Source organism: Paraphaeosphaeria sporulosa (genome assembly GCF_001642045.1).
Source record: "Paraphaeosphaeria sporulosa strain AP3s5-JAC2a unplaced genomic scaffold CC84scaffold_1, whole genome shotgun sequence".
NCBI classification, from domain to species: domain Eukaryota; kingdom Fungi; phylum Ascomycota; class Dothideomycetes; order Pleosporales; family Didymosphaeriaceae; genus Paraphaeosphaeria; species Paraphaeosphaeria sporulosa.
In genome coordinates, this window is record NW_017253360.1 from 475,251 (window position 1) to 498,931 (window position 23,681).

The 23,681-nt window shown below is 53.0% G+C and overlaps 8 protein-coding genes across 8 annotated transcripts; 5 read left to right on the forward strand and 3 right to left on the reverse strand.

Moving 5' to 3' along the window:
• Window positions 1-98: 98 nt before the first annotated feature.
• CC84DRAFT_1106682 (FabD/lysophospholipase-like protein) lies at window positions 99-2,705 on the forward strand. The gene is made up of 3 exons (XM_018175152.1): window positions 99-557; window positions 607-1,174; window positions 1,223-2,705. Exons 1-3 carry the CDS (start codon window positions 491-493, stop codon window positions 2,460-2,462), a joined length of 1,875 nt encoding a protein of 624 aa, XP_018041666.1. The 5' UTR covers window positions 99-490; the 3' UTR covers window positions 2,463-2,705.
• Window positions 2,706-3,043: 338 nt separating this feature from the next.
• Window positions 3,044-4,491, reverse strand: CC84DRAFT_1170230 (uncharacterized protein; the record flags this gene model as incomplete). The annotated part of the gene is made up of 3 exons (XM_018179843.1): window positions 3,044-3,229; window positions 3,328-3,611; window positions 4,083-4,491. 3 exons carry the CDS (start codon window positions 4,489-4,491, stop codon window positions 3,044-3,046), a joined length of 879 nt encoding a protein of 292 aa, XP_018041667.1.
• A 3,932-nt stretch (window positions 4,492-8,423) lies between these two features.
• On the forward strand, window positions 8,424-10,451 carry CC84DRAFT_1210973 (P-loop containing nucleoside triphosphate hydrolase protein; the record flags this gene model as incomplete). Its single annotated transcript, XM_018182336.1, has 1 exon — window positions 8,424-10,451. One exon carries the CDS (start codon window positions 8,424-8,426, stop codon window positions 10,449-10,451), a length of 2,028 nt encoding a protein of 675 aa, XP_018041668.1.
• Window positions 10,452-10,705: 254 nt separating this feature from the next.
• Window positions 10,706-11,996, forward strand: CC84DRAFT_1132970 (uncharacterized protein; the record flags this gene model as incomplete). The annotated part of the gene is made up of 2 exons (XM_018175955.1): window positions 10,706-11,188; window positions 11,235-11,996. Exons 1-2 carry the CDS (start codon window positions 10,976-10,978, stop codon window positions 11,994-11,996), a joined length of 975 nt encoding a protein of 324 aa, XP_018041669.1. The 5' UTR covers window positions 10,706-10,975.
• Window positions 11,997-13,200: 1,204 nt separating this feature from the next.
• On the forward strand, window positions 13,201-15,831 carry CC84DRAFT_1182314 (uncharacterized protein; the record flags this gene model as incomplete). Its single annotated transcript, XM_018180621.1, has 4 exons — window positions 13,201-13,377; window positions 13,885-14,276; window positions 14,331-14,658; window positions 14,710-15,831. 4 exons carry the CDS (start codon window positions 13,201-13,203, stop codon window positions 15,829-15,831), a joined length of 2,019 nt encoding a protein of 672 aa, XP_018041670.1.
• A 407-nt stretch (window positions 15,832-16,238) lies between these two features.
• On the reverse strand, window positions 16,239-16,729 carry CC84DRAFT_1210975 (ubiquitin; the record flags this gene model as incomplete). Its single annotated transcript, XM_018182337.1, has 4 exons — window positions 16,239-16,323; window positions 16,400-16,482; window positions 16,585-16,639; window positions 16,719-16,729. 4 exons carry the CDS (start codon window positions 16,727-16,729, stop codon window positions 16,239-16,241), a joined length of 234 nt encoding a protein of 77 aa, XP_018041671.1.
• A 2,355-nt stretch (window positions 16,730-19,084) lies between these two features.
• On the reverse strand, window positions 19,085-20,896 carry CC84DRAFT_8244 (uncharacterized protein). Its single transcript, XM_018187536.1, has 3 exons — window positions 20,842-20,896; window positions 19,718-20,705; window positions 19,085-19,651 (listed from the first exon to the last, which is right to left on the reverse strand). The coding sequence occupies exons 2-3, from the start codon at window positions 20,583-20,585 to the stop codon at window positions 19,164-19,166; spliced, it is 1,356 nt and encodes a 451-aa protein (XP_018041672.1). The 5' UTR covers window positions 20,586-20,705; window positions 20,842-20,896; the 3' UTR covers window positions 19,085-19,163.
• A 1,621-nt stretch (window positions 20,897-22,517) lies between these two features.
• CC84DRAFT_1170235 (uncharacterized protein) lies at window positions 22,518-22,862 on the forward strand (the record flags this gene model as incomplete). The annotated part of the gene is made up of 1 exon (XM_018179844.1): window positions 22,518-22,862. The coding sequence occupies one exon, from the start codon at window positions 22,518-22,520 to the stop codon at window positions 22,860-22,862; it is 345 nt and encodes a 114-aa protein (XP_018041673.1).
• Between the last annotated feature and the right edge of the window lie 819 nt (window positions 22,863-23,681).

The following is a 23,681-nucleotide window of genomic DNA, read 5'->3' on the forward strand; positions in this document are numbered from 1 at the left end:
CCGTTTTCCTCGCCTTCCCTGCGGACCGCAGCTGAAGTGGGGGCTTGGCCGGTTGGCAACGTCATGCCAACCCTGTCTGCTGGCGCACATGGGCGAGTGAATGCCCGTGACGCGCGCGGTGAAAAGTGGACGGGAAGCGGCTTGTGCCTGTGCGTGCGACGTGCGACTTGTGACTTTACACTGCACCTCGCCCTTTCCTCCAGCAACTCTCGTCGCCCCATCTTGCAGCGCGCACCACCGACGCGCTTTGCCAACACTCCGCCCAGCTGCCCACCCACGCTGCGCTAGGCTCCGCCAGTACCACGCCGGCTACCTGGCCGCTACTCGGACGCGCGCTGGGCCCAGGGCTGAGCTCAAGAGAAGGCTCTCCAACCGTGTGTGCGCCTCGTGTGCCAGCACCTTCCTCCCCGGCAAACAGCGCCGCTAGACACCCACGACGCTCGCGGCCTGCCCACCGCCTGCCGCCAATCCCGCAGCAAACGGCAACAGCATGTCCAACAACGGCATCCGGCGCAAGGACACCACAAAGGGTCCGCCGCTGCGCATCCTCTCTCTAGGTACGTCGTCAGCTTCGTGCGTGGGAAGGCGGGCACTGACGCGGGGCAGATGGCGGGGGTGTGCGCGGCTACTCGATGCTCATCATCCTCCAAGAACTGATGCACCGAACTTTTGTCGAGACTGAGGGAAGAGCGCCCAAGCGGCACGAGATCCCCAAGCCATGTGACCACTTTGACCTCATCGGAGGCACAGGCACCGGCGGCCTGATCGCCATCATGCTGGGACGGCTGCGCATGGACGTAGACACATGCAAAGACGTTTATGTGCGCATGACAAAGCGAGTCTTCGAGACAGACAAGACTTTCGCCGGCATCCCCTACCGACACACCCTGTTTAAAGCCTCCAAGCTCGAAGATGCAATCATGGAGTGTGTGCGAGAACACACCGTCTACGACGATGAGGGCAACGACAGCGAGAACGCAATGTCCTCCAGAGCTGATCTGCGCACACCAATGACTCCCGGCAGCGCATACCCCAACAGAATGGAACGAAGCGCAAGCACGTCCAGCAGATACAGCCAGATTGGCATGGCCCCGGTCAACCAGCGCATAGCCGCTCTGAAATGGGGCAATCCGAATGCACGCCTCTACGACAACAGAGAGGAGCGCACGAAGACGTGAGTGAGGTATCCCCTGGGCGACACTGCACCAGCTAATTGAAGCAGCGCTGTCACGGCAGTCTACAAGGGCTCCAAAAACGCTAGCACCGGGCAGATACTCCTGCGCTCGTACGATTCGCGAAAAGAAACATCGGTCGAGCCAAACGCCACCATATGGCAGGCTGGTCGTGCGACGTGCGCAACGCTGCTCGCTTTCAAGCCCATTCGAGTCGGCCAATCGGATTTCCTGGACGAGGGAGTCGGCAAATACAACCCAGCACCCATGATTCTGGACGAGGCTGTTTGTAATGAGTGGCCTGGTCGCGAAGTGGGTGTCTTCATTAGCATTGGCACCGGTAAACGACCCGAGGGGACAAATCAACAAGCCCATCTGTGGTGGGAAGGATTCGTTTCAACCGGCATTGGCGATTTCGCCGAGGCAAGGCGGCGACTGATCACCAAGATCGAAGACTGCGAAAAAATACATTTGTCGATGAAAGATCATCTTGCCAAGCGGGGCGTCAATCAGGAACATTACTACCGACTCAATGTCAATGTCGGAGTGGGAGAATTTGGCATGAACGAGTGGAACCGCCTCGCCGAAATCAGCTCCAGTACGCGAATGTATCTGGGAGACAAAGAGGTCCAATCTAAGACGCTCGACTCCGCTGCAAAGCTCGCGAGAATATACTTTGCCAAAGTGAGGTGGGAAAGAGCAGAGAAGGGGTTGCCACCGCGTGGCGGCCAATTTCCACAGCTGAAGAGTCCCTACGAGCGTCCCCTCCCTACGGTACCGGCCCCTGCGTTAGCCATCGAGCTTCCTGCAGAGGAAGTTGCGCCAAACTTCTACTCGCACCAGCAGCAGGAACCCGATATCATGCTGCATCCTGCCTATCGTCTTGCGTCAGACAATGACAAGTTTGCCGTCGTATCTTCCGACGAGTATCCCGAGCCCGTTGACTCTGCTTTAAGCCCTCGATACTCTGGAGAATTCATCAACATGAACCGCAGATCAGGGGAGCAATTTACAGTAGGCTCATCACATAACTCACCACGAGTGAGTAACGTCAGTTTTGAAGAACAGCAACAGCCTGGCAGTCCATATCCGAACCATCCACCCCCTAGACCACCAAAGACACCTTTCGAGGAAGGCTCAAGGCCAGCAGATTTGACCGCTGGCCCGCCGTTATCGCCACCCCCGACTTCGTCCTTGCCCCGACCCCCGCCTGGAGCACCGCTACCATATCCAGACACGGATGGGCCGCCCCCTGTGAACAAGTCCAGAAAACCGGAATTCAGACGATGATCGAGTACACTATCACGGCTGTAACGTTCTATACGACGTTTGTCTATAACGTATATTTCTTCTCTCGCCTTGGCGTAATTCTGGATCGTCGCACGCTTGTACATCTGATGAGCTGCTGGGTGGGAAATACGTACGGTTTCATTTCGTCGCATATGGTGTGTGCGTGCGCTGGCAATGAATTTACAGATACCCTTCCATGTCAGATAGCATCCCAAATTAGCATTTTTCCTGCATTGAACTCTCAACATAATTCTTTCTTGTTGATTAAGTGTGTTCACTTTGTGCTGTTTTAAAGAGTCTGTTCGTCCCTTAATGTCATGTTTCGGCCCCAAGCATCTGAGGATTTAAACGTTTCGCCACCCCGCACCAGCGCAATTAAGGTATTAAGCTTAATTGTCTCAGGCATCGACGGCTGCCTTTTCGGGAAGGTTGGGTCGGTGTCGACAACGTCACTCAGATTCAGAGAAGGGCTTACATTCAGCTGCATTGATTGTGCATTGGAATTTAGAGGTACAAGTCGTGTTCTAACGTCATTCCTTGACGTACGGTGAATGCGCGAGGGCGCTATGGGTTGGGCGCGTTCACTGCGTGCAACTCCCAGCACTAGCACTGCCGAACACCTCTTCGGCAGGATCCTGGTCGTGCTCGGGCTCCTCGTAGCCGGCGAACACGAGGGGTGTTTCTTCCTCTTCTTTCAATGGCTCGAATTGTGCCTTGCTGTCGTCTTCGGTCTCGGCTTCTTCGCATTCGACGACGATTTTGATGCGCTGCTGAGATTGAGGCTAGACTGGGCTGGTGTCTGCTCCGCCTGACGAGGTGGGCGAGGTCCTGTGGTCTTGAGTGCGTGGGATGCGATAGTACACACTGGCAGAGTGCATATGAAAGTGCGCGGCATGCGGAAGAGGCTGCGCAAAGGATATGGGTGGGTGGAGTTGGCTACGATAGCGCGGACTGAAACCTGGGCGGTGGCAGCGGTGTGAGATATGTTGTAGATGCATATGCGGATGGCAGTGATGATGGGTAGGCGGAAAGGAAAGGAGACGAGGTTGCTGCGCGCGTCGTTGGAAGGACTTGTGGGTCTCGAGGTCAGGCGTCCATTGCGAGGAGTGGCTGGGGGATGATTGCTTGACGATTGGATCTGGCATATCGCTGTTCGGCTCGGAAGTTCTTGGTAGACGAGGGCAACGGTAAGTACGCTCAAAATGTAGAGCGAAAGACGAGTTGTCGGAACAGATAGATATGTCTGCGCATATACAACGGCACCAACATGGGGTACGCAAACGAATACACTTCAATTTTGGATTCCTATGCGGGTATTCACTGGATTTTCGGTACACTACTCTTGTGAATAGTGGTGCAATGCGGTATCGTTTGCACTCTGTTAGTTTGCACAAACTGTGCCGAATAAGGTTTCGAATTTGGTCTTCGCGATGATGCTTGATATAGATCTATATTGACAAACAGAACGCCGATCCCTGCATAGCGGCTTAAGTTCAGGTATACGAAAATGCAAGTGCTTGAGAATAGCTACGTCTGAACTAGGCCAGATGCCTTCCAAACTTGAACGTCAATAGTACCTACGCCCGCATCTTCTGCCATGTCTCCTGCCACCATACATACCTGGACTGTTGTAGTCGCCGTACATGTCATACATAACAGAAATATCGTACACGTAGCACATACCCGGACTGTGGTAGAAGTCGTACATGCCTTCGTAGCCTCCGTACATTCCTGGACTACCATAGAACTCGGAACTCCCATAAAAGCCGGGAATGTCGAAACCCGGACTCCTATAGGGTCCCGGAGTGCCATAATGATCGTTAAATTCGACACCCCCACAGTAGCCTTCATATCCGTAATATGAATCATAATCCGTCGAAGGAGTCTGGTCTATGGGAGTTGAGACGACGCCCGGGGTATCTGGGTTAAAAAAAAAATCCTCGAATTGGCTATCTTTGGGGTTGTATTCGAATTCTCCGTACTCGTCAGCACGGTTGGTGTCATATTTGTGGTAAATAATGCAGCCCATGTTGAGCTTCAAGTTGCGAGACGGCTGATAAAATCAGTTTGATTTTTTGGGTAGCTGTTGAGCTTGTAGCGTGGAAGATAGATAGTGTAGAAAGTTTCTAGGGAGGGGGCGAGGCGGTAATATATGATGCTGGGAGCTGTTAATGTTGAGCTGGCATTCTGAGAAGCTCACATCGGTTGCTGACATGCATTTTGGGTAGCATGCCGCCCTGAGAAGTTGCCTGAAGGAACATAATGGCTGTTGTATATTACTGTTCACAGGATATCTCTGGTGGGATACATCTGCGGTAGGACACTGTTTCATAAGCGATAGCATACATCAACAACTGTAAACACGTTCCGATATTCGTATGCTTGATGTTGGCTGACGGGTCATAGATTCTTGAGCCAAGCGGGGCGTGTTGTGTGAAGTTCGCCAAAGTTTGCTTCCTTGATCTGAATTAGTGATCCCAAGCTACGATAAAAGAGTTCTGAATATTGAAAACTTGAATTGAGCGCAAAGTCGTCATAGGCACGGTAGAGGAGGCCACATAGAACTGATGTGGCACTGAAATTCCCGCTCAGGCCAGTTATTAAAGATAACATTACGCTTACTATAGAATTACTCGAAAAAGGAGCTATATATGGTTGCTGAATCTGAATAATGCGCAGCACGAAGTTTTGATATGCCACTTCTCCCTGGAAACAATGCAACGAAAGAAATAGACATTCTGCGAGGGCATCTGTTTGTCAAGGATGATTATGAAGCTAGACTGATCCAGAATCGTCAGAGACATCCATCACACCGTGACTACGTAAAATACCACGTTCCCGGCGAGTCAAGCTTCGCGGGAGAGGTCTTCGTACAATTGCCCGTCCGCTTTCAAAAGAATCAGAATTCTCGCTAGAACTCGTGTCGCTTGGCCCTGTATCGTCGCTTGATAATTCCCAGTAGTACCCCGCGTAAAAGCCTTCTCTTGCGGCGTCGCTAAACCCGCCATATCCCATACCTCCTGGAAAGCCGCTCTCTTCATCACTGGTGCTTTCGGAGCCTCCCCCTTCTGAGCCAGATCCTGGACTGTTAACGAATGCACAGCGTCTAGAGCCTCTTCGAACTCGATCGCTCATCTCTCGGCATGAAGATGACGTTATTGGGATGTTCGGTATTTAATTGAGAGATCAGTCTGATAGGCCAAGCTTGCTAATAGCTTGATAATGTGGTAAGTAAAAACAACATCGCGAAAGGTACTTGAAATACATATGCCAACGTCAATCCACTTGAGGAAATGGTATCACTGGTGACAGCTTTTGGTGATGCTTTAGGTGACGCTTTAGGGGACGATTCAACAACAGCGTGTTTCGTGATTGCACTATTATGAATCAGCGACTTCACCAGAATGGTACCTTGTTCACGACTGATAACTAGCAAGTCATACATTCCATAATTTGAGGTCTGTTTATTCAAGAAATTTAAATCTGAAAAGCTAGGCAAACAAAATGGCAAAGCAGGTCTCCCCGAGCAGGTTCCAGCAAGAATCAAAATATCCAGTGATTTCGCTGACGACTCTATTGCAAGAGAAAGAAGAAAGGCAGGCCAGCAATGATACAGAACAATGACGCCAGTGGTACTGTAGATATTGAGCCATTTGAATTCGGATCCTTCGGCACCTCCTGGGGTTTCAAGCTGCTATTGCTCAGATGCTTGCCAGATCTTAAACAGATGTGTGCTTTGGCCCATGATACCGATTCACTAATGGCCATATGAAGAGTCGTGACAATCGGATCGATGGGAATTGCCGAATTGTTGTACGCACGAAAGCTGGTCGAGTGGTGTGTCGATGCACCCGACGTATGTGCAACGAAAGACAACGTGTTGTTGGTGCAGTCAGAGCTGGCAAAGGCCGAGCTTGCCACACTATGCATGTCGGACTCGTCAACGAAAACGGTCCAACACGAACATCAAACCGGGTATGGACTTATACTCGACTATAGGTCCTGAAACTCGTCTTCCTTCTCTGCCAAAGTTTCATGAGGTTTCTTGGGTGGAGGCACGTAGACTTTATAACCAAGCTTCAGAAGGTCGGGGTCGTACTCTTCCCTCGACATTGATCTCACTGTCGGAAGCAATCTCTTGGACGTCATTGATAACATATTTGTTTCCGTCTTCGCCCGTCTTGATTTCGTGCAGCCACTGATTCAGTACGTGGTCTCTCTGGCAACCAAGTGTACTCGGTGTGATATGAGCGGGGAACGTGGAAAAGTGGAACTTGAAGCAAACTGCGGTAAAAGTGTACCTTCACCTGGCAAAGTAGACCACAAGAATCAGGATGTTATCCGATTCGACAAGACTGTGGTAGATCCGCGATATTTCAACTCGGGATTGGGTTTGCTGCACGCCTAAGTGCAATAACAAGATGAATCCGAAAATAAATAAGTTGCGATGTTAGATCCTGTTCGCGTGGCAAAGATGGTGAAATTAAGACGGTGTTGATGAAGGATGGATGGCCCTGATGGCAACATTCTACCAGGCTTGAAGGACCCGGATGGAAAGACAAGAGGGGCAAGAAGGATAGCAAGGAGGATACTCTGATACGGTAAATATTGTGATTGGTAGTAGCAAATCGTATTTGACACTTGAAAGGAATGGTAGGTTCTGTGAGATCATAACAGTGGACTGCGACTTTACAGGCGCACAAGTTTGGCCAAATAGCTATCATTACCCACTTTCCGTGAATGTGCATTCACATTGAGTCTCATATCGCAATTGAATGGTTGGTTAGGTTTGATGTTTGACTTCACGTTGCTCTGCACCGTTGAACACAATTGTTCCGAAATGTCAGGACTCCGGGATGTGTCTTCACAGAGGCTCTTGAGATCCATATATAGTAGGCTTCCCGTTTGCCTGCATCAGTCATGGCAGTTCTCGACGGTTTCGTTGTCTTTGTATCTATGTACCACTCCACTTCAGGAACCCTGGAAGAATGGTAGGGGTATTGGAATACCACTGGTATGAGGTGGCAAACATTATCTTAAGCTTGCTCATTAGTTTCTACTGCTGCGAGTGTGTCAAACCAAAAAGTTGTCTCGTACCCCAACCTATAAAGAACACAGGTGCCAATGATTGTAGGTCGTGGAACTTTTCCCGTCATATCCGTTTCCAGATTCATCTCAACCCATAGTGATTGCATGGAATTGCGAGCGAAGTACCAATTATATTGCAAACCCATCAGCCAATTTTTCTTTCTCAGTTGACCCAGCTAAAAATTCCAGGTCACACGGAGTAACTTGAACTAGAAAGCATAGTCATATCGCACGATCATCTGAAGATTATATCAGGTCGCAGTAAGGACTGGATAGGCCGACTAACCTTCTCTCATCACCCCTCAAACGAAACAATGCGATGCGCCCAAGTAAGCCAAAGATCTAGAAAGCCCAAGAAACTGAAGAATCACGACAAGCTGTTCAGCAGTGCGTCTTTCTTCAGGGTGTTCTGTCGCCATTTGAAGAGATACGATACTTATTGACCAGTTTATTGGTATGTGATTCTTTTTCACTTCCAGAAAGATGCGCCGAGCTCGTCTACCAGAAGAATCCGAGACCTAATACCTCTGGTATATGCTGCATGGCTCCAATCGCCTTTGTGTCGCGACAATGTTTGCGCCCAGCGAGTAGAGTATTCACTATGGTGGATCATCTGGTATACCATATATAAAATCTTCTTCATAACGTTCTTACGATCCACCACTCGATTTACCCTTCGCCTCTGCACTTAATATCAACTAAGCCATTTAACTCAATTCATATTTTGTCCCTGCCATGAGCTATTCTCGTGGCGGTCGCGGTGCCTTCCCTGGTGGAAGGGGCTCTCACAGCTACCGATCCCGAGTCCACCTCTCTCCACCCCGGGGTAGCGACTATTTGAATAGTAACGGAGGTTCACAGGATCTTATAAACATGTCATCCCCAATGACAATGCAAAATTGGGTCATTGGGATTCTGAGAGGGGACAACGCAAGTTGGCTGAAAAGTTATGTTCAGTCCAAATTTTTTACGCAGGCTGGCGAAGCCAACAAGGAAAATACCGGTTTCGATGTGAATAGACTCGTTGAGATATTCTTCCTAATCCATGCGGGGGCTAAATATATGCCGTCCCTGGTGAGAATCATCAAAGACTCTGTTTCGAGCGGGGTCGAGATACACACCTCGAACATTGAGCTTCTGAAATCCCTGGACACTCTGATATCACAACAGCCAGAGTCTCTGTGCACATCATGGCTGCCTTCCGGAACTGAGAAGGAGTCGTACACTTCCGGTCTTCCGAAGGATTTCCAATATCAAACTCAGAAATACACTCGGCGTTTCTTCTGGTACCATAACGTCCTGTTCATGATGGAGTCATCCCCAGAGGCCAGGAGCGTAGTATCTAATTCCAGGCCCTACAACAACCAGTGGGGCGAACAAGACGACGAAGACAATGACCAAAATCCGTATGGCACGGTTACAGTCCGATGTTTCGGAAACAGTGCTCAACCGGTCCGCGATTTGATCACAGTGCTCGAAAAGAACAGCAAGAAAGAAACGTCAATCACAGTTCACGAGCATAAAGCGGGAGGCCAAACAAAGTCGTTCGAAGTCCGTCAAAGGCCGCTCTCGACTGTAGATCTGGACCCAGATTTACTGTCCGAGATCAAACAGGATGCCGAGTCGTTTTTTCACGAAAGCACACAAGACTTTTGCGAAGCGACTGGCCTTCCGAACCGTCGAGGGTACCTATTTTGCGGTCCGCCAGGAACAGGCAAGACAACGTTGAGTCGTGCACTGGCTAGTGATCTCAACCATCCGTTACATATTATGTCGCTCGCCGGAATGAATGATGAGGACCTTGAACAAGCTTTTCAATCAGTCCCTACGAGTAGCATTATACTTTGCGAGGAGCTTGACCTGGTTGGCTTGCCGAACAGGGCTCAGAAGGACACTACCACGCCGAAGATTATCTTAACGGAAGCGGAGTTGCAAGAGCGAATAGACTCAGAAGTCAACAAGGCGCAGAAACAGTGGCAGAAGAACCATGTCACTCCTGCTCCGCCTCCAGGCCACTCATGGGCAGACGTCGTCCGTGATCCCAATCTCAACGAACCTTCCCTCCCCACATCAGTACTCCCTCCCGCTCCCCGGTCACCGAAGAAGATCACACTGGGCGGCTTGCTCAATGTTATAGACGGTGTGCTTGCACCTGAGGGCAGTCTCCTTATCCTTACGACAAATTCTCCTAAGTCTCTGGATCCCGCACTGTACCGGGAAGGCCGAGTAGACCGCATCTTCGAGATCAATTATGCGTCGAAGACAACGGCCGAGCTGACATTCAAGCGCCTTTTTGGATTTGGAGATCAGACAAGGCGTTTCACGTTGGAAGCGGTCAATAGAATGGCCATCGCTTTCCGAGACCAATTTCCCACGAACAGTACCATCAGCACGGCTCAGCTTACAGGATACTGCGGGAAGTATCGTGGATGTCCTGATGTCGCTGTCCTCAAGTTCCCGGAATGGATACGGCGCCTTAAAACAGGCGAAGAACAATTCTCCTACGATATCAACGACGTTGTTGACGAAAGCGCCAGCGCAGGCCCGATCAACATGCCAGAAATATACGATAAGGCTCTGCTCGAACTTCGCCCGAGTGACTACGAAAAGCCTCGAACGGATAGCCGGCTATTCAGTCCCAAACGCACGGAAGTCACGGAACGGGTCGGAAATCAGCTTGCCTTGCGGCAGGATCAGCCGCCTAGATCGAAAAAGTTTCACTACATGCCGTCTTTGCAATGGTTCAGTCTGGGTCATATCGAGAGTTTGCCCTGGCTTTCCGACCCAGCTTCTCATGCTGAACCAGTGAAGGCTCTCACTGACGGCGCAGTCGAGGACGACCTTGCAGAGGATATTTCTGGAAGACTTCTACTTGAACAGCTCCCATTTCTCGAGCGTTAAATTGTAGAGAAGTGCGGGGACCACAGTGGAGGTGTCCTCGGTGCCTCTTTGTGGGCGGCGACCAAAATCAATAAGTATCTGGAGAATTTCACTTTGAATGTTCTTTGGCTACAGAATGGATGGCCGTCGGTGCTATCAGAGGTTTGAGATGTCAAAATCCAGTTGGGGCTAGCACCTACTGTTGGCGCAAGCCTGTAATGCAAGGATCGCGCTCCTCTCACGCTCCATGTCTCACAAGTCCTGCCCGCCCATCTCGCCTCGAAAGTCCACCACTGACGTTCCCCCTGCACATTTAGCCACCGCGAATATTGCGCGATGCCTGACGATCGTTCCCTGACGGTGTTATGCGCAAAGCCTAGGCAACTGGCCGGCCCGCGATGCGCATTGCACTCTTGATGCCTTGATCCCCTGCCTCTCACTGTGCCGTGCCTCATTCTGGTCCACATCCTCATCGTACTTACCACGCACTTTTCGCTTTTCTTATTCCTCGCCGGCGCGAGAGAATGTGCCATCGTTGTTGAGCAATGATCGGATTACCGTCCTTCCTGCGCTCGGTTCTAGTACTTGCTACATTATGGGAGAACGGAAATGGGCAGATGCTAGGGCAGTGGGGAAACAGACACAGAGTAGTAGCGCGACAGAATGGCAATGGGAACAACAACGGGCAGCCCAATACAAGCGCGTTCAACATTGTTAACGGACGGATATTTACACCTGGGTTGGGTATAATCTTAGCCGTGAGATTCTCTGAAGTCGAACTGCGATCGTAACTGACGTCCGCAGCCACAACCTTTTACTCCGATGGGCGGTGACTTTTTACACATCGCGATAGATGTATCAGGAGATGGAAAGCTGCAGGTACCGCCGAAGGATATCAGCGATCCGCTCACCCAAGTATTCAACTTCACCATGTTCCTGACCAGCAACACACTCTTCAAGAATTTCACAATATCCAACATCACGACTACAACACCTCCGTTAGCCGACATAATGAACCAAGAGCCAGGGCAGACGGTGAAACACATTAATTTCGAGTGGCCCGACTGTCTAGTTGGCGATGGCAAAGAAGACATAGGGACGACAGCACGGGGCGAATATAACATCTCGATCCACCAGAACTTCCGCCTGAACGGCAGTGACTTTTACAGCGTCTTCAACCTGCCGATATCTGTAACCAACAGCATCTCCCAATTTCCGGGTGCAAGGCAACTTCTCACCAACCCGGCGCCAGGCCCTCTCAGTGCGAATGGTGGCCGTATGAGCTGTGGCATGATCTCAAATCCAATGATGAACTTCACCGCTCTCGTCAGAAGCGTAAACAACCCGCCAGGCCAGCCTTACCAGGCTATTCCGATCGAGACGACGCCGAGGGATGATGGTGGCCAGATCGGCGGGCCTGGAGTCGCGAACGGAAATGGTCGCACACCTGCCGGAGGTACAGCCGAAGGTCAAGTCGGCAACGGAGTACCGGGTCTGAGTCCCCGGTATCGTGGTACGCTTAATTTGGGAGCAGCGATGTTTATTCTCTTCATCACAAGCTTGTAGGTCTATGGCGGGATCATACTCACGCCGCAGATGGGCGGGTTATCAGAGAGCCATAATGAAGATACGAAGAAAGCGACTCCCTGGAGGATTTCGATGAGCATTCAATCAGACGGAAAATACGATACCGAGAGTTTGGATTGATAATTTCAATGTAGTAATTCACCACGTGTAGACATTGCATGCGTAACTTAGACTGTGCAAATCAATGAGAGTGTGAATATTCACAGGTAGTGATAGGTTCTAAGCTTTCCAGCCGTTTCTGACTCGCACACATGCGGTGTCTCAACTTGCGACATGTCACATATCGTTCCCGGCGCACAGACCTGGTTCATGCGAGCGTTTCAGCCCTATAGTCGACGCAACACTGGAGCGGAAAGCATGGAGCCCAGGAAGGCAGGTGTTTTGGCAAGGCAATACTCCGACCTTTACAAGCCTGGTCGGATCTAATTAGACTACGTCACTGTAGCTGGACCCAGTCGTTGGCTTAGGATTGTCTTTACAGACCATGCAACAGGAGCACTCTGGCATCCGATCCGCCACCCCATCCTATAGGTACATGAATTGCTACTCTTAACTTTTTCAGAATTGATTTCCATTCAAATCACACTGTGAACAGACATTTACCATATACTCAGGAAATCATGTGCTCACTCAAAAACAATATGCAGGTCCATCGCTATTAGTCTTTCGCCTAACTACGGTATTTGGATCCACGCTATAACGACTGGCATTCGAAGTCTGATCCGCACCGATGCTATGTATCACACGGCGGTCCATGGGTTTTGTGATCGTTATCGCTAATTATCCACAAAGTGATACTCCCTAATAGAGTAGACAAATAAAGACTATTGTCTCATTTATGGTAATTCATGGGAATGCTTTTTCGAGCCCTGGAGATCTGTCTTACACGTGCGATTTCAATAGCCGTACAACGTAGACCGATGTTTGCGGCCACAACATTGATCTTTTCATCCTCGAGACTGGTGATTTAGGGTATCAATCGCAATCATTGAGTCATTACATTCCAAGGATGTGTAAGTTTTCTCATCACCACTCCCCCCCGCACTCGCTCCTGGCCTAGCGGGCGTTCGCTTCCTACACTGGCCAATCGGCTTCGGCCGCAGTATCAACCGGTTCGGAAACGACCGGATAATTTTCCACCCCTCCTGCAAGCGACTGTTCACTCCTCTTCGCGCCGAGAACGATGGAACGTGATGTAGAGGGGGCGTCTCTGCCAAAAGCGTCGTCGGACTGGGTCCATGTCACGGGCAATCCTGCTTCAGGGAACGCAGAGGAAGTAACAAGCACACCTGATCGTGCGTCAAGTGGCACTACCAGTCCGCCTGCGAAGAGGAGAAGAGAAACAAAAGAAAGATCGAGGGTCAGCAGAGCGTGCGACAGATGCAAAAGGTAAGCACTCATGTTAGAGGATTTCTTGTTTGCGCAGACCAGACCATGCACAATTGGGAATTGCCATAGCTTTGCATGTGGTTTTCCTTATCCGAAGCCCCCACTCTCCTACCTGAGCACCATGCACTAATGCCATGCCAGGAAGAAGACAAGATGCACAGGCCGCTGCCCATGTGCGCTATGCTTGGTGTCCAACCAACCCTGCGAGTTCACAGCTTCATATACAAGAGGCAGGGTACCTTCTGTCATCGTAGATGAAGCCGCCTTGACAACAAATGCGACTGCGCGCCCGCGTGTTTCTTTACCAGCAAATTCCTCGGTAAAGGACCACATTACACCTGATTTCCCTTCACCAAGTGTCCAGCTCCAACGACCTTTGTCACCTTCGCGCATAGACGCACCAAGTATCTACAACGGGACAAATCGACTCGCTGCCAAGGATGAGCCCAGCTCTCGCACATCACCCGAACCTGCGCAGACTGATCAGCAGGGACACTATGTCGGTCCAGCTAGTGGTGTATCATTCCTCCTACGCATTCAGAAGACATTGCATCAGAACAGCTCCCTGTCTCACGACTCATCCATCTTCACCTTCGGCGATGCTCCCTTGCCGGATTTTGACCCTACTTTCTTTGTATTACCGCCCAAGGCTGAGGGTGAGAGGCTCGTGGAAAGGTATTTCGACTTCGCTGCTCCCACACACCGGTTCTTGCATAGGCCCACAATCGAGGGGCTTTTGCAGGAGTTTTACGAAACACAAGGCGATATGAAGAACAAGGAGGAAGCGCCAGGGAAGACGGCGCTGTTGCTGATCGTCATGGCACAGGCAAAGGCTTATATGCCTGGAGAGGCAGATGCGCACTCAGCTAGGTATCCTGTCCACTGACACGTTGTGTACGAGAACCCATGTGCTAACGCTCAAAGTGCTCGATATTACTTCGCTTCTGAACATCAGCTAAGTAAAGAACGTGGATCTGTGCGTCTTGCAAGTGTGCAAGCCAGGCTAGGTCAATGCTTCTATCTGCTCACCCAGTCCCGGGTAAACCACTGCTGGAGTCTGTTCGGCACACTGGCGCATCTCGCGTTTGCCATTGGTCTGAACCGAGGCCGGAGCTGCAGTCCTTCTTCTTCTGTTGACTACATTGAGCTGGAGAGTCGGCGTCGCCTCTTCTGGGTCGCGTACGTGTTGGATAAATATCTCGCCGCAGCTCTTGGGCGCCCTCGTACCTTCAAGGACGAGGACATTGACCAGGTACGCATCCGGCCCCCTTGTTGTCCTTGCAGCTTCTAATACATTTCAAAGGAACTACCCACCCTTGTCAACGATACCGACCTAACATCCCACTCCATGAACCCCACCCCTTCCCTCGGCTACTCCATCCCCGTAATGATGGCGCCCATAGAGCACATCAAGCTCTCCAAGATCCTCTCCGCCGTGCTCCGCGACCTCTACCCGATCCGCTCCCCATCTCTCCCGCACCGCCTCTCCCTCGCGCAGAAATACACGACCGACCTCACCGCGTGGCGCCAATCCAACGCCCATTTCCTCGACACCAACAACCTCCCCTCGAGCCTCCTGATCCCCATCTACCAGCGCCAGCGCAACGTGCTCAACCTCGCCTACTACCACGCCGTCCTCCTCGTACACCGGCCCTTCCTCCTCTCCAACTTTGCCAACCTCACGCACTTCGAGCAGACGGCCGCCCAGCGCGGCGGCGGCCTCGTCGGCGACGCGCACCCCGCCATCGAGCTTACTTGCAAGGAGAACCTCAAGCACTGCCTGGACGCGGCCATGGGCATTGTGCGCGTCGTCGACGACATCGCGGAGAGCCAGATCTTCCGCGCGTTCTGGTTCACGCAGTACTACGCCTTCTGCGCGGTGGTCGTGCTGTACATTTACCGCATCCAGCAGGGCATCGTGGAGCCGGGCCAGTGTGAAGGGTACTACGCTGCGGGACTGAGGTGCCAGGGCGTGCTATCGTCCATCTCGGAGGCGGACTGTTTGTCCAAGCGGTACGTGCTTGTCTTGGAGGAACTGCGCATCGAGGCAGCGAAGGTGCGGGGGCCGGCAAAACAGCAGCAGCAGCAGCAGCAGGCACAGGCGCAGAGCGCCACGACGCCTGCGTCTGCGACTGCAACGTCGCCGGCCGTAGGGAGCGGGGTGACGCCGAATCTGGGCGGGAGCATGGGAGAGAGTCCTGGGTTTGTGGATCCCTACTTCGGCGCTGGGAGTGGTGGTGTGGGGAACAATCTGCCCACGCCTGATAGTACGGTGTTCAACACGAGTTTCCTGCCGACGAGTAGCATCATGGCCGACTTGACGAGCTGGGGCCAGTTTGATAGCTTGGTTACGGCGGGCATAGGCATGCTGGACGGAGGAGGCTATGGTGGGGACGCAGGGTTTGGCTTTGGGCTGGGGATGTAGTGCTAGACATGGGACGGGAGCATGGCTTATCTCTGCGTCGTGTATCACGAATGCGATAGACATTGCGACCCTGGTGCGGTATAAACAGCTCTCCCCATCCGTTCCCAGAAGCGGGCAACAATCTGAGCATCCTGGCGTGTTGCTGCACGGCTTCTTTGTGTACGGTGCATGTTACATTGGCGCGTCCGGCAAACTCGCTCGAGTACTCTATACCAGTCCAGACAGGACGACCGGAAAGGGCCGATTCTCATGGGTTCATTGCTCCATTACTATGCCACGTATGCTCTCCTCCAGGCTCGGCGCCATGGCCACGTCTCCTGTACATTTCCATGCTCCGCTCGACAGCATAGCTCGTCCCTCGCAAGGCCTTTGCCTGCTTGCCAGCCAACGTCCGTATGTACGTGCACCTAGCAACCCCCTCTAAGTGCAAGCACCAAATGCAGTGTCGCGCCACCCTCCAACTGGTAATCTTCAGCCGTCTTGTCGTCAGCCCTGCACTTGTCAGCCGGCGCCTCCCACGCATCCAGCCATGGCCATGGCCATCACCTCCCCAATCCACCCTACTTACATCTGCTTCCCACCGTAAATCAGCCTCTGCTGGGCGGGCGGAATCCCCTCCTTCTCCTCGACGCGCTCCTTTATCCTCGAGACCTAGACAGGCGCCGTCAGCACTGTGCGGTGCGCTGTTGCGCTCGGGGGTCGGCGTAGGCAGCCAAGAGAGCGGCGGCGGGTGGGCGAAAGCGGGCAGCGTACCTTGTAGTCGGCCTCGATGTCGAGCTCGATCTCCTTGCCGGTGAGCGTGCGCACTCTGTCGCTTTGTTAGCACATGCAATCTTAGACGTGCTGTCTTGCACTCCGGGACGGACAGCTATGCCTGCGGCGCTTACTTGATCTGCATCGTGCCTGGTGTGCGGCAATCGGTCTGTGTGCGTTTCGAGGTGCGCGCGGCGATTCCAGGGGGAGTGGTGGGCGAGCGTTGGGACGTGTTTGTGTGTTTTGTGTCGAGGGCGCGGCTTGGGACGAGCCAGGCTGCAGTTGCCTCATGGTGGGGCGCTGAGGCCGAGGACACGGACAAACAGCAGTCACAGCCGCGGGGCAGGTGCGCCACCTGTGGCGCGCGAGGAACCTAGTGCGCACTAGCCTTGTTGGGAGGTGCTGTCCTGGACGAGCAGTGCTGGGCTCACGCGGTGAAAGTTCCCCATCTGGTGGGTTCGAGACTCGGTCCAATCGGCTTGGTGGATTGTGCAAGCACTATGAGATGGATCGTCTGTGGTGGTTTGTGACAGCTGGACGCTCGAACATCGATGGCTTTCCCGTTGGACATCAACTCGAAGCTCTGGCGGTAAATGACTTCGTCTTCGAATGGAGTAATTCATCCCGATGGGAGACACCGCTTGGGGTCGTACACTCCCAGCACTGTTGTATACATGGACAGTTGTACACGACCGAGGCCCCAAACCCAATCTCGAGCCCCCGGCTGAAACCCAACCACCATACCATGCCAATCAGCTCATAATCGCCATCGGCCCGCGCACCTGATCCTACGGCCAGCCTCATGCAGCCTCATCCTTCCACAGCCCTCCCCCATACACCCCTCGTGACACAAACCCTCGACACGCTCAATCTCGACCCGTCACCTGGCGCGCCACCATCTTGCCACAACTCCAATCACCGCGCCGAACTGCATACCACAGCGCTAAACCTGCAACCACGCAAATCTGAAACACGAGCACACCGCAAACGCCAAAAATATCGTCTTTGCTCTGGCCCCAAGCCGTGAAGGGACAGCCAGCTGAGCTGCGCTGCTTCGGCCCACGCGAGCGAGCCGAACCGAGGGCCCGCTCGCTGTAGGCCTGTCTGCATTTCTCTACGTACCGAACACGCGTCGTGTGGTTATACACAATTCGAGCACCATCGCTGAATGCTCCGAGTCCCACTCCAAGCCTTCCCTCCCGTGTGCTCCCACATATGCACAACCCGGCTGGTTCGCCGTCTCAAAGACACTCCATGAATATATACAAGTGATGATGCGTGATGCTTGCAAAACGAGCAATCTCGCGCGGGGTGGCGCCCCAAGTGACATGCTAACCTCCGACTCCAACAACGCCATGACATGTGCAGGGAAATGGGTATATGTGTAACAAATTGCGGCAAATGCTGATACAGATCCGAAGATCAAAAGAAGAGAAGAGAGAAGAGAAGAGAAGAGAGATCCAGAGTCAAATGCTTCAGCGAGACTGCAAGTGGAGAAGACAGGGACCGAAGCAGTAGGAACCAGCTATCCGAAAGCCGACGCAATGTATCATGCCAGTGTTGAGACGAGAATGAGCGATCTATTCAAGACCGCATATTGGACTCTGAGTTGGCCCAAAGTGACCAAAAAGACCATCTGCCGATACGGCTGAGTTATGGCGGCATCCAGGACCATGTTCATACACGGCGATTAAGAATTCGAGTAGGTGTTGTTGACAGGAATAATCCCAGATGCGGAAGTGACGTCCACCGAATCATGCTTGTTACGCAAAAGCTGGCTGCACCGTTGAGCGTCAAGTGCTCAACATCTCGGGTGGTCACGTTTGATGTGCGATGTTGTACAAGGGCGTATTCGTGTCTGACCTAGCCATAGCGCCGATTAACTGGACCCGACTGCTGCATCCAGATGTCGAGTCTGCACGCAGTGATCAATAGCACAGCGCTAATTGCTGGTGAATCTCGGTCATGCGTAAGCAGCCTCTGCGCTAGTACATCATCAAAGCGTTTCAGATGCAGCCAGGAATAGGGAAACTGGCTCGCTGACGAGAGCTCTCGCACGCACGCGACCACCTTGACTGGAAACACGATTAGAGGCCTTGACCCAGAAGTCCATCGACAGCATAAGAGCAGTTCTACACGTAGCAGTCAAGTGACTCGAGTGATGCGATGCTCTTCGGAGCAATGCAGTTGACACGTCCAAGGCGCTGGCCCGTATTCAAAGGAGTGATGTCGAAGATTCAGCCATTATGGGTGAATCGGGCCTTCTCGAGACCAACAGCCAAGTTGATAAGCCCAGCAACTGTATCGGTCATTTCAAGCGCAACAAGGCCTGCGGACAATGTCGAAAGCAATTTGCTAAGATTGGCTGGCAGCGTTGTTGGTCCGTGTCGCATGGGTGATTTCGTAGTCGAGATGAGTTGAATCTGGTGTTGTGGAGCTCATCTCGCTTGAAATGCATGCATGCCGCGACCGAAATACACATGCGTGTGGCGTCATTATGCGAAAACTTCGAATCCAGGATTCGGTCGTGTCTGATGATAATTTTCGGAATTGAGAGAAATGCTGCAAATCCATTCAAGCTACTGTCCTCCTGGCTCGCGTTTCGGTGACGATGCGAAAACCCGATCCAGCTGCTGATGTGGCCCTGCTTGCCGCGTTTCACCTTGATATGACATGGAAGATGTGGATTGCGAGTGCTGTCCATGCCCGCCACCCTCACTTCGCATTGGTGTTGTGTAGGATGACTCCCGCTGTTGGTGTTCCTCTGGCCCACGCAGTTGTGACTGGAATCGATATTCGGTTGCTTCGTGGTGCTGTGCACCTCCCTCTGCATGTGCGTGCGTTGAGACAGTGCCACGGCGACTCAAAGCACTGTTGCGCCCTTCTGGCCCCCGTGTAGATGCATCAGAACGGGCTCGGGTGTGTCCTCGTCGTCCTGGAGTCGATGTGGAAGATGTTGATACGTGCGAGAACGACGGCGATGTATAGGATTGAGGCGCCGTTGTTGGAGGTGGTGGAGCTGTGTGTCCGCCTTGCGCTTTACGCTTCTTGGGGGAGCTGGTGTAATCTGGGTCAGACGCATGAGAGGTGGCACGTTGACGGGAAAGGAAGCTTGGTGAGGCTTTGTATTTACCTGATGGAGTTGCAGGTGGATTCCCGCTGGACGGCTTCTCCTGTTGTGAATTGGGTGGAACCCAATGGTGGAAGTAGATCGATGGTGAGGACTGCTGTTCTTGCTGAGACGTCTGATTTGACTGGAGCTGTTGTACGTTTGAAGGCGCTGCTGGTGGCTGTTGGATGTGAAGCTCATTCGTGGTCAGCCTGGGTAGCTGCGATTGTGGAGGAGGGCGGGGAGCGGAGGTGGGTGCACCGACATGAGGTGGCTGGGCAGCTCTCGCGCGTGGAGACATGCTTCCTGCAGCGTACGGAGATTGTGAGAATGCCCCATGTTGAGGTTGAGATGGCAAAGGTTGGCCCGGTAGAACTGCCGTTGGTGGTAATACGGTCTGCGGAGTCTGCGGCTGTCCTCCGTACGCTGCTGGTTGTGACTGGCCGATTAACCTCGTTTCCCGACGAAGCTCTGGGGACAATTGAGACTGTGATTGCGCTTGCGCTTGCCGCTGTGCAGCTTGAAGCTCGAGCTGGTGTTCCCGGAGCATGTCTGCACTGATGCTCGCAAGGCTTCCTCCTCCCATGCCTGCAAAGATCATAGGGATTAGGTGTGGCGGCACACCGCCCTGGAGCGACTCCCGAAGCATTGACTGCTCAATCCGACGTTGTTCGACTCTAAGATCTTCCTGTCGCGTTCTCTCCTCCTCTTGTCTCCTCTTCTCCTCCTCAGCCTTTGCGGCCAGCCAATTCTTCATACCGTCCTCGGCGCCTTGCCATTGAGTAGGAGCGGGTGGCAGGGAGCCCATTGGTTGAGAAATAGAGGATCCGCGCCCAGGATCCGGCAATGTCATCGCTGAGGGCGGAGGGAGTCCTCGGTGAGGCGTTCCCATGTTGGGCGTGCTGGTCGGCTTTGAGGAAAACAGCCCACCGTTGAGTTTGGGTGAGTATCGAGCGGCCGCAGACGAGATGGCAGTCGGGGACCAATCATGAGTCTTAAAGTCGAATTCGGACTTTGGTGGTTTAGCCAACGTGAGCAACATGGAGGGTAAGAGTGTTGGCGCGGAGGACGTGTGTGGAGGGCATCGACATTGAAATGGGCAACTCCAAGAATCAGAGTTCCAGAAACGGACGGAAGAGTATACGTACTTATTCAGATGGGATCGATCAGAAGCAATGTTCAGCTACTGCCCATAGCACGACAGCCGTTGCCTTGTGGGCTGGGCCTGATGCTTGCTGATACAAACGATCCGCTTTGATTCGCGGGTAAAAGCTAAGCTAAAGGAAGCAAGTGGACGGGTCAAAGAAAGAGCTCGCTGGACCGAAGATCTCAGCCGGTAATGGCTTACGACCACGCGGACAGGTCTGAGCGATCACGCCTAGAAAGTGCTAGGATTGAGTAGAGAGATTCTGAAGAAGGAAGGAGTGAGTACAGCGGAGAAGGTTGTAACGAGTGTACAAGAAGGGAAGAGTGCCCGGTAGCGGTTGACCAACCGGCGAAGATGACTTACAAGAGCCAACGAATTTACGGTACGAGGGGCGGCAGGCCGCGCGACCAGGACAAGCTGGTGCGTGGCGGCGTTCAGCGGGCGGCAAGTGGGAATGAGTAGCAAGGATATGCATGAGCGACCAAGTTGCCGTCAGCAAGTGAGGGATGGGAGGGTCCGCAGTGGGCAAGCGTAGTCTGCAGTCTGACGTGCCGAAAAAGGCTCCCGCCGCTGCATGTTCTGGTAATGTATGCCAGCTCGGGCCTGTGGCGTTTGCATCGGCCACACGGCTACTTTTTGACGTGCGTCTAGCCAAGTCGAGATGCATTCCACCAAGTTTGATGGTGCTAAACTGGCGTGAATGCGGACGGCTCCCACTTGAATTTGCGTTTGGCAGCCGCGCCGCATCATTTCTCTGTAGGATGGGACCTACAAAGAGCGCAAATGAGCTGATGAGCTGATGCTGCCCATCGTTACGCTTGCCTATCAGATCGAGTAGAGCAACGGCCACAAAATTCATTTCGCATTGAGCTCGTTGAAGTTGATGGTATGGCAGCGACATGAAGCACAGCGCGCTTGGTTGACCCTGCTGTGACCATGGGGTACGAAGCTGCTGAACAAGCATTGAAAGCAGTCATTTCTGCCATGCGCTGCTGTTGACGTCTGCTGCATCTGGACTCGGCATGCCGCTGCCGACCAACCTTGTTTAGGTATCGTGGCTAGTGGAGGCGAGGCTTGTGGAATTAAAGACGGTCGGGTCGACATGGGCTCATCTGCGCGGCCCAGAACCGCCAGACAGGGTCGAACGTTCGGCAGGAAGCGAACCTCCTCTGGTGAAGATTAACGCCCCGGTGCATGGACTCAAACGACACTCTTTTGAGCACATGGACGTTGCTCGAGGCCGCGTGGAGGGAAATGAAGGGTTATGCTCCTGTCAGACCTTGAATGTGTGATGACCTAAAGGAGCAGCGCGAAATGAAGTTTGCATTTCAGTGGAGCCGCGGTGTATCAAAGCGAAACTGTCGACGAAGGACACGCTGTGCTTAGTGTCTCCATAGACGCGCTGCTGCAAACCCTCCCAGCACCGACCAGTGCACCACCCGAACAGGCAAAACACTTGCCTTCACTCAACCGCTAACCGCTGACCAACTGGCGTTCCAGCTGCAGGAAGCACCATTGTGGCACACAAACACCTTGTCAACCTGTCAGCCTTGGATATGACCCTCCGGTGGATCGACGCACCGCCGTGAGCGGCTGGCAAATCGATAAGAGCAACGATCAACGAACTGGCACCCGTGGCCCGGCGGAGCGTAACATAGGGCGCCGCCTGGACTGGAGATGCGCCGGGTGCTGATCACTGCGCGATGCGCTTTCCTCCTCGTGCTCTACGCGTCTCTTTCCCGCGCTGCACCTCTGAAGGTGGGACCCACCGCTCAGACCGTCCGTGAGGGGCTACTCGTGAGAGCTGGGTTGCGCAATCACCGAGAGCCTGGCACCGGTCTGAACGATCGACTCAGCGTTAAATTTCCGTGTCTGCGCTGGCGCCTTGCCAGATTCTGTAGCGGCGGGGATCTACCTGAAACGCGGTGGCGCCCTAGATCAGTCCAGAGGATCGTTTGGGCGAGATTTGGGTCGCTGGGGATTAGGCGCGCACCAATCAAAGACCCATGGGCATTCGCCTAGGCCCTGCCCAGTCCCCATCTGTGACTGCTTGGCAATTGCAGTGTACTCTGCACAGAATTGCCCTGTTCGCTAGGCCCTGCCAACGACCGATACAGCAGTCGGTCAAGCAGTTGGTGTCCCAACCATGCTGCAAAACCTGATAATGAAATGAAAGGGCTCTGATGAAATGAGATGACTTGGACGGTCCCGAAGCCTGTTTGGACGCGGGGCACCCGCTTCCAGTTGTTGCACCCCATGCTCATACCTTTCTAAGACGTGAAATTGGCGCGAAGTGGGTATTGGCACATGTCGAAAGTGGTGTATCTCACGTACGTATTCAGACGGAGATTGACCGGGACGCGGGTATTACTCAATGCAGTGCAGAAGTTTATCCTCTTCCACGGCCGTGACAGTGACTATGACGTGGACGAGGCTTTGGGACTTGACGGGAGACAAACGCAGCTTCTGTTGAGCAGGCCGGAGTAAACACCGACATGGGACGGGGATAACAAGAAGCATACGGATACCTTAAAACAGTAGAGGTATGATCTCCGGCGGCACAGGCTATTGAGATGGAACTAAACCGGTTGAAGACCGACTGGATGGCTTGAGCTCGCAGTGAACATACTGAATCCGTTCAACGTAGCTCCGGGTCAGCGTAAGCTTCGCACTTGTTGGACAGTCCAAGTGGGCATCGGTAAGTCGGTATTAGCAGCCAGCCGCGATGAGATGAGCATACGTAGTCGTGGTGCAGTAGACAGATGTGGCTGGATAAAGGGGAGCCGATGGAGTCTCTGTTCCACTTTCCAAAGGACCGAACAGAAAGCCAAGATGGGTGAA

What these genes read in the sequence shown, in the direction of transcription:
- CC84DRAFT_1106682 (XM_018175152.1), top strand. Translation starts at nt 491, where the DNA reads ATGTCCAACAACGGCATCCGGCGCAAGGACACCACAAAGGGTCCGCCG. An exon ending in GCTGCGCATCCTCTCTCTAG is followed by an intron (nt 558 to 606) that starts GTACGTCGTCAG and finishes GACGCGGGGCAG; the next exon opens with ATGGCGGGGGTGTGCGCGGC. An exon ending in AGAGAGGAGCGCACGAAGAC is followed by an intron (nt 1,175 to 1,222) that starts GTGAGTGAGGTA and finishes TAATTGAAGCAG; the next exon opens with CGCTGTCACGGCAGTCTACA.
- CC84DRAFT_8244 (XM_018187536.1), bottom strand. Translation starts at nt 20,585, where the DNA reads ATGGGAACGCCTCACCGAGGACTCCCTCCGCCCTCAGCGATGACATTG. An exon ending in TCCACCTGCAACTCCATCAG is followed by an intron (nt 19,652 to 19,717) that starts GTAAATACAAAG and finishes CGTCTGACCCAG; the next exon opens with ATTACACCAGCTCCCCCAAG.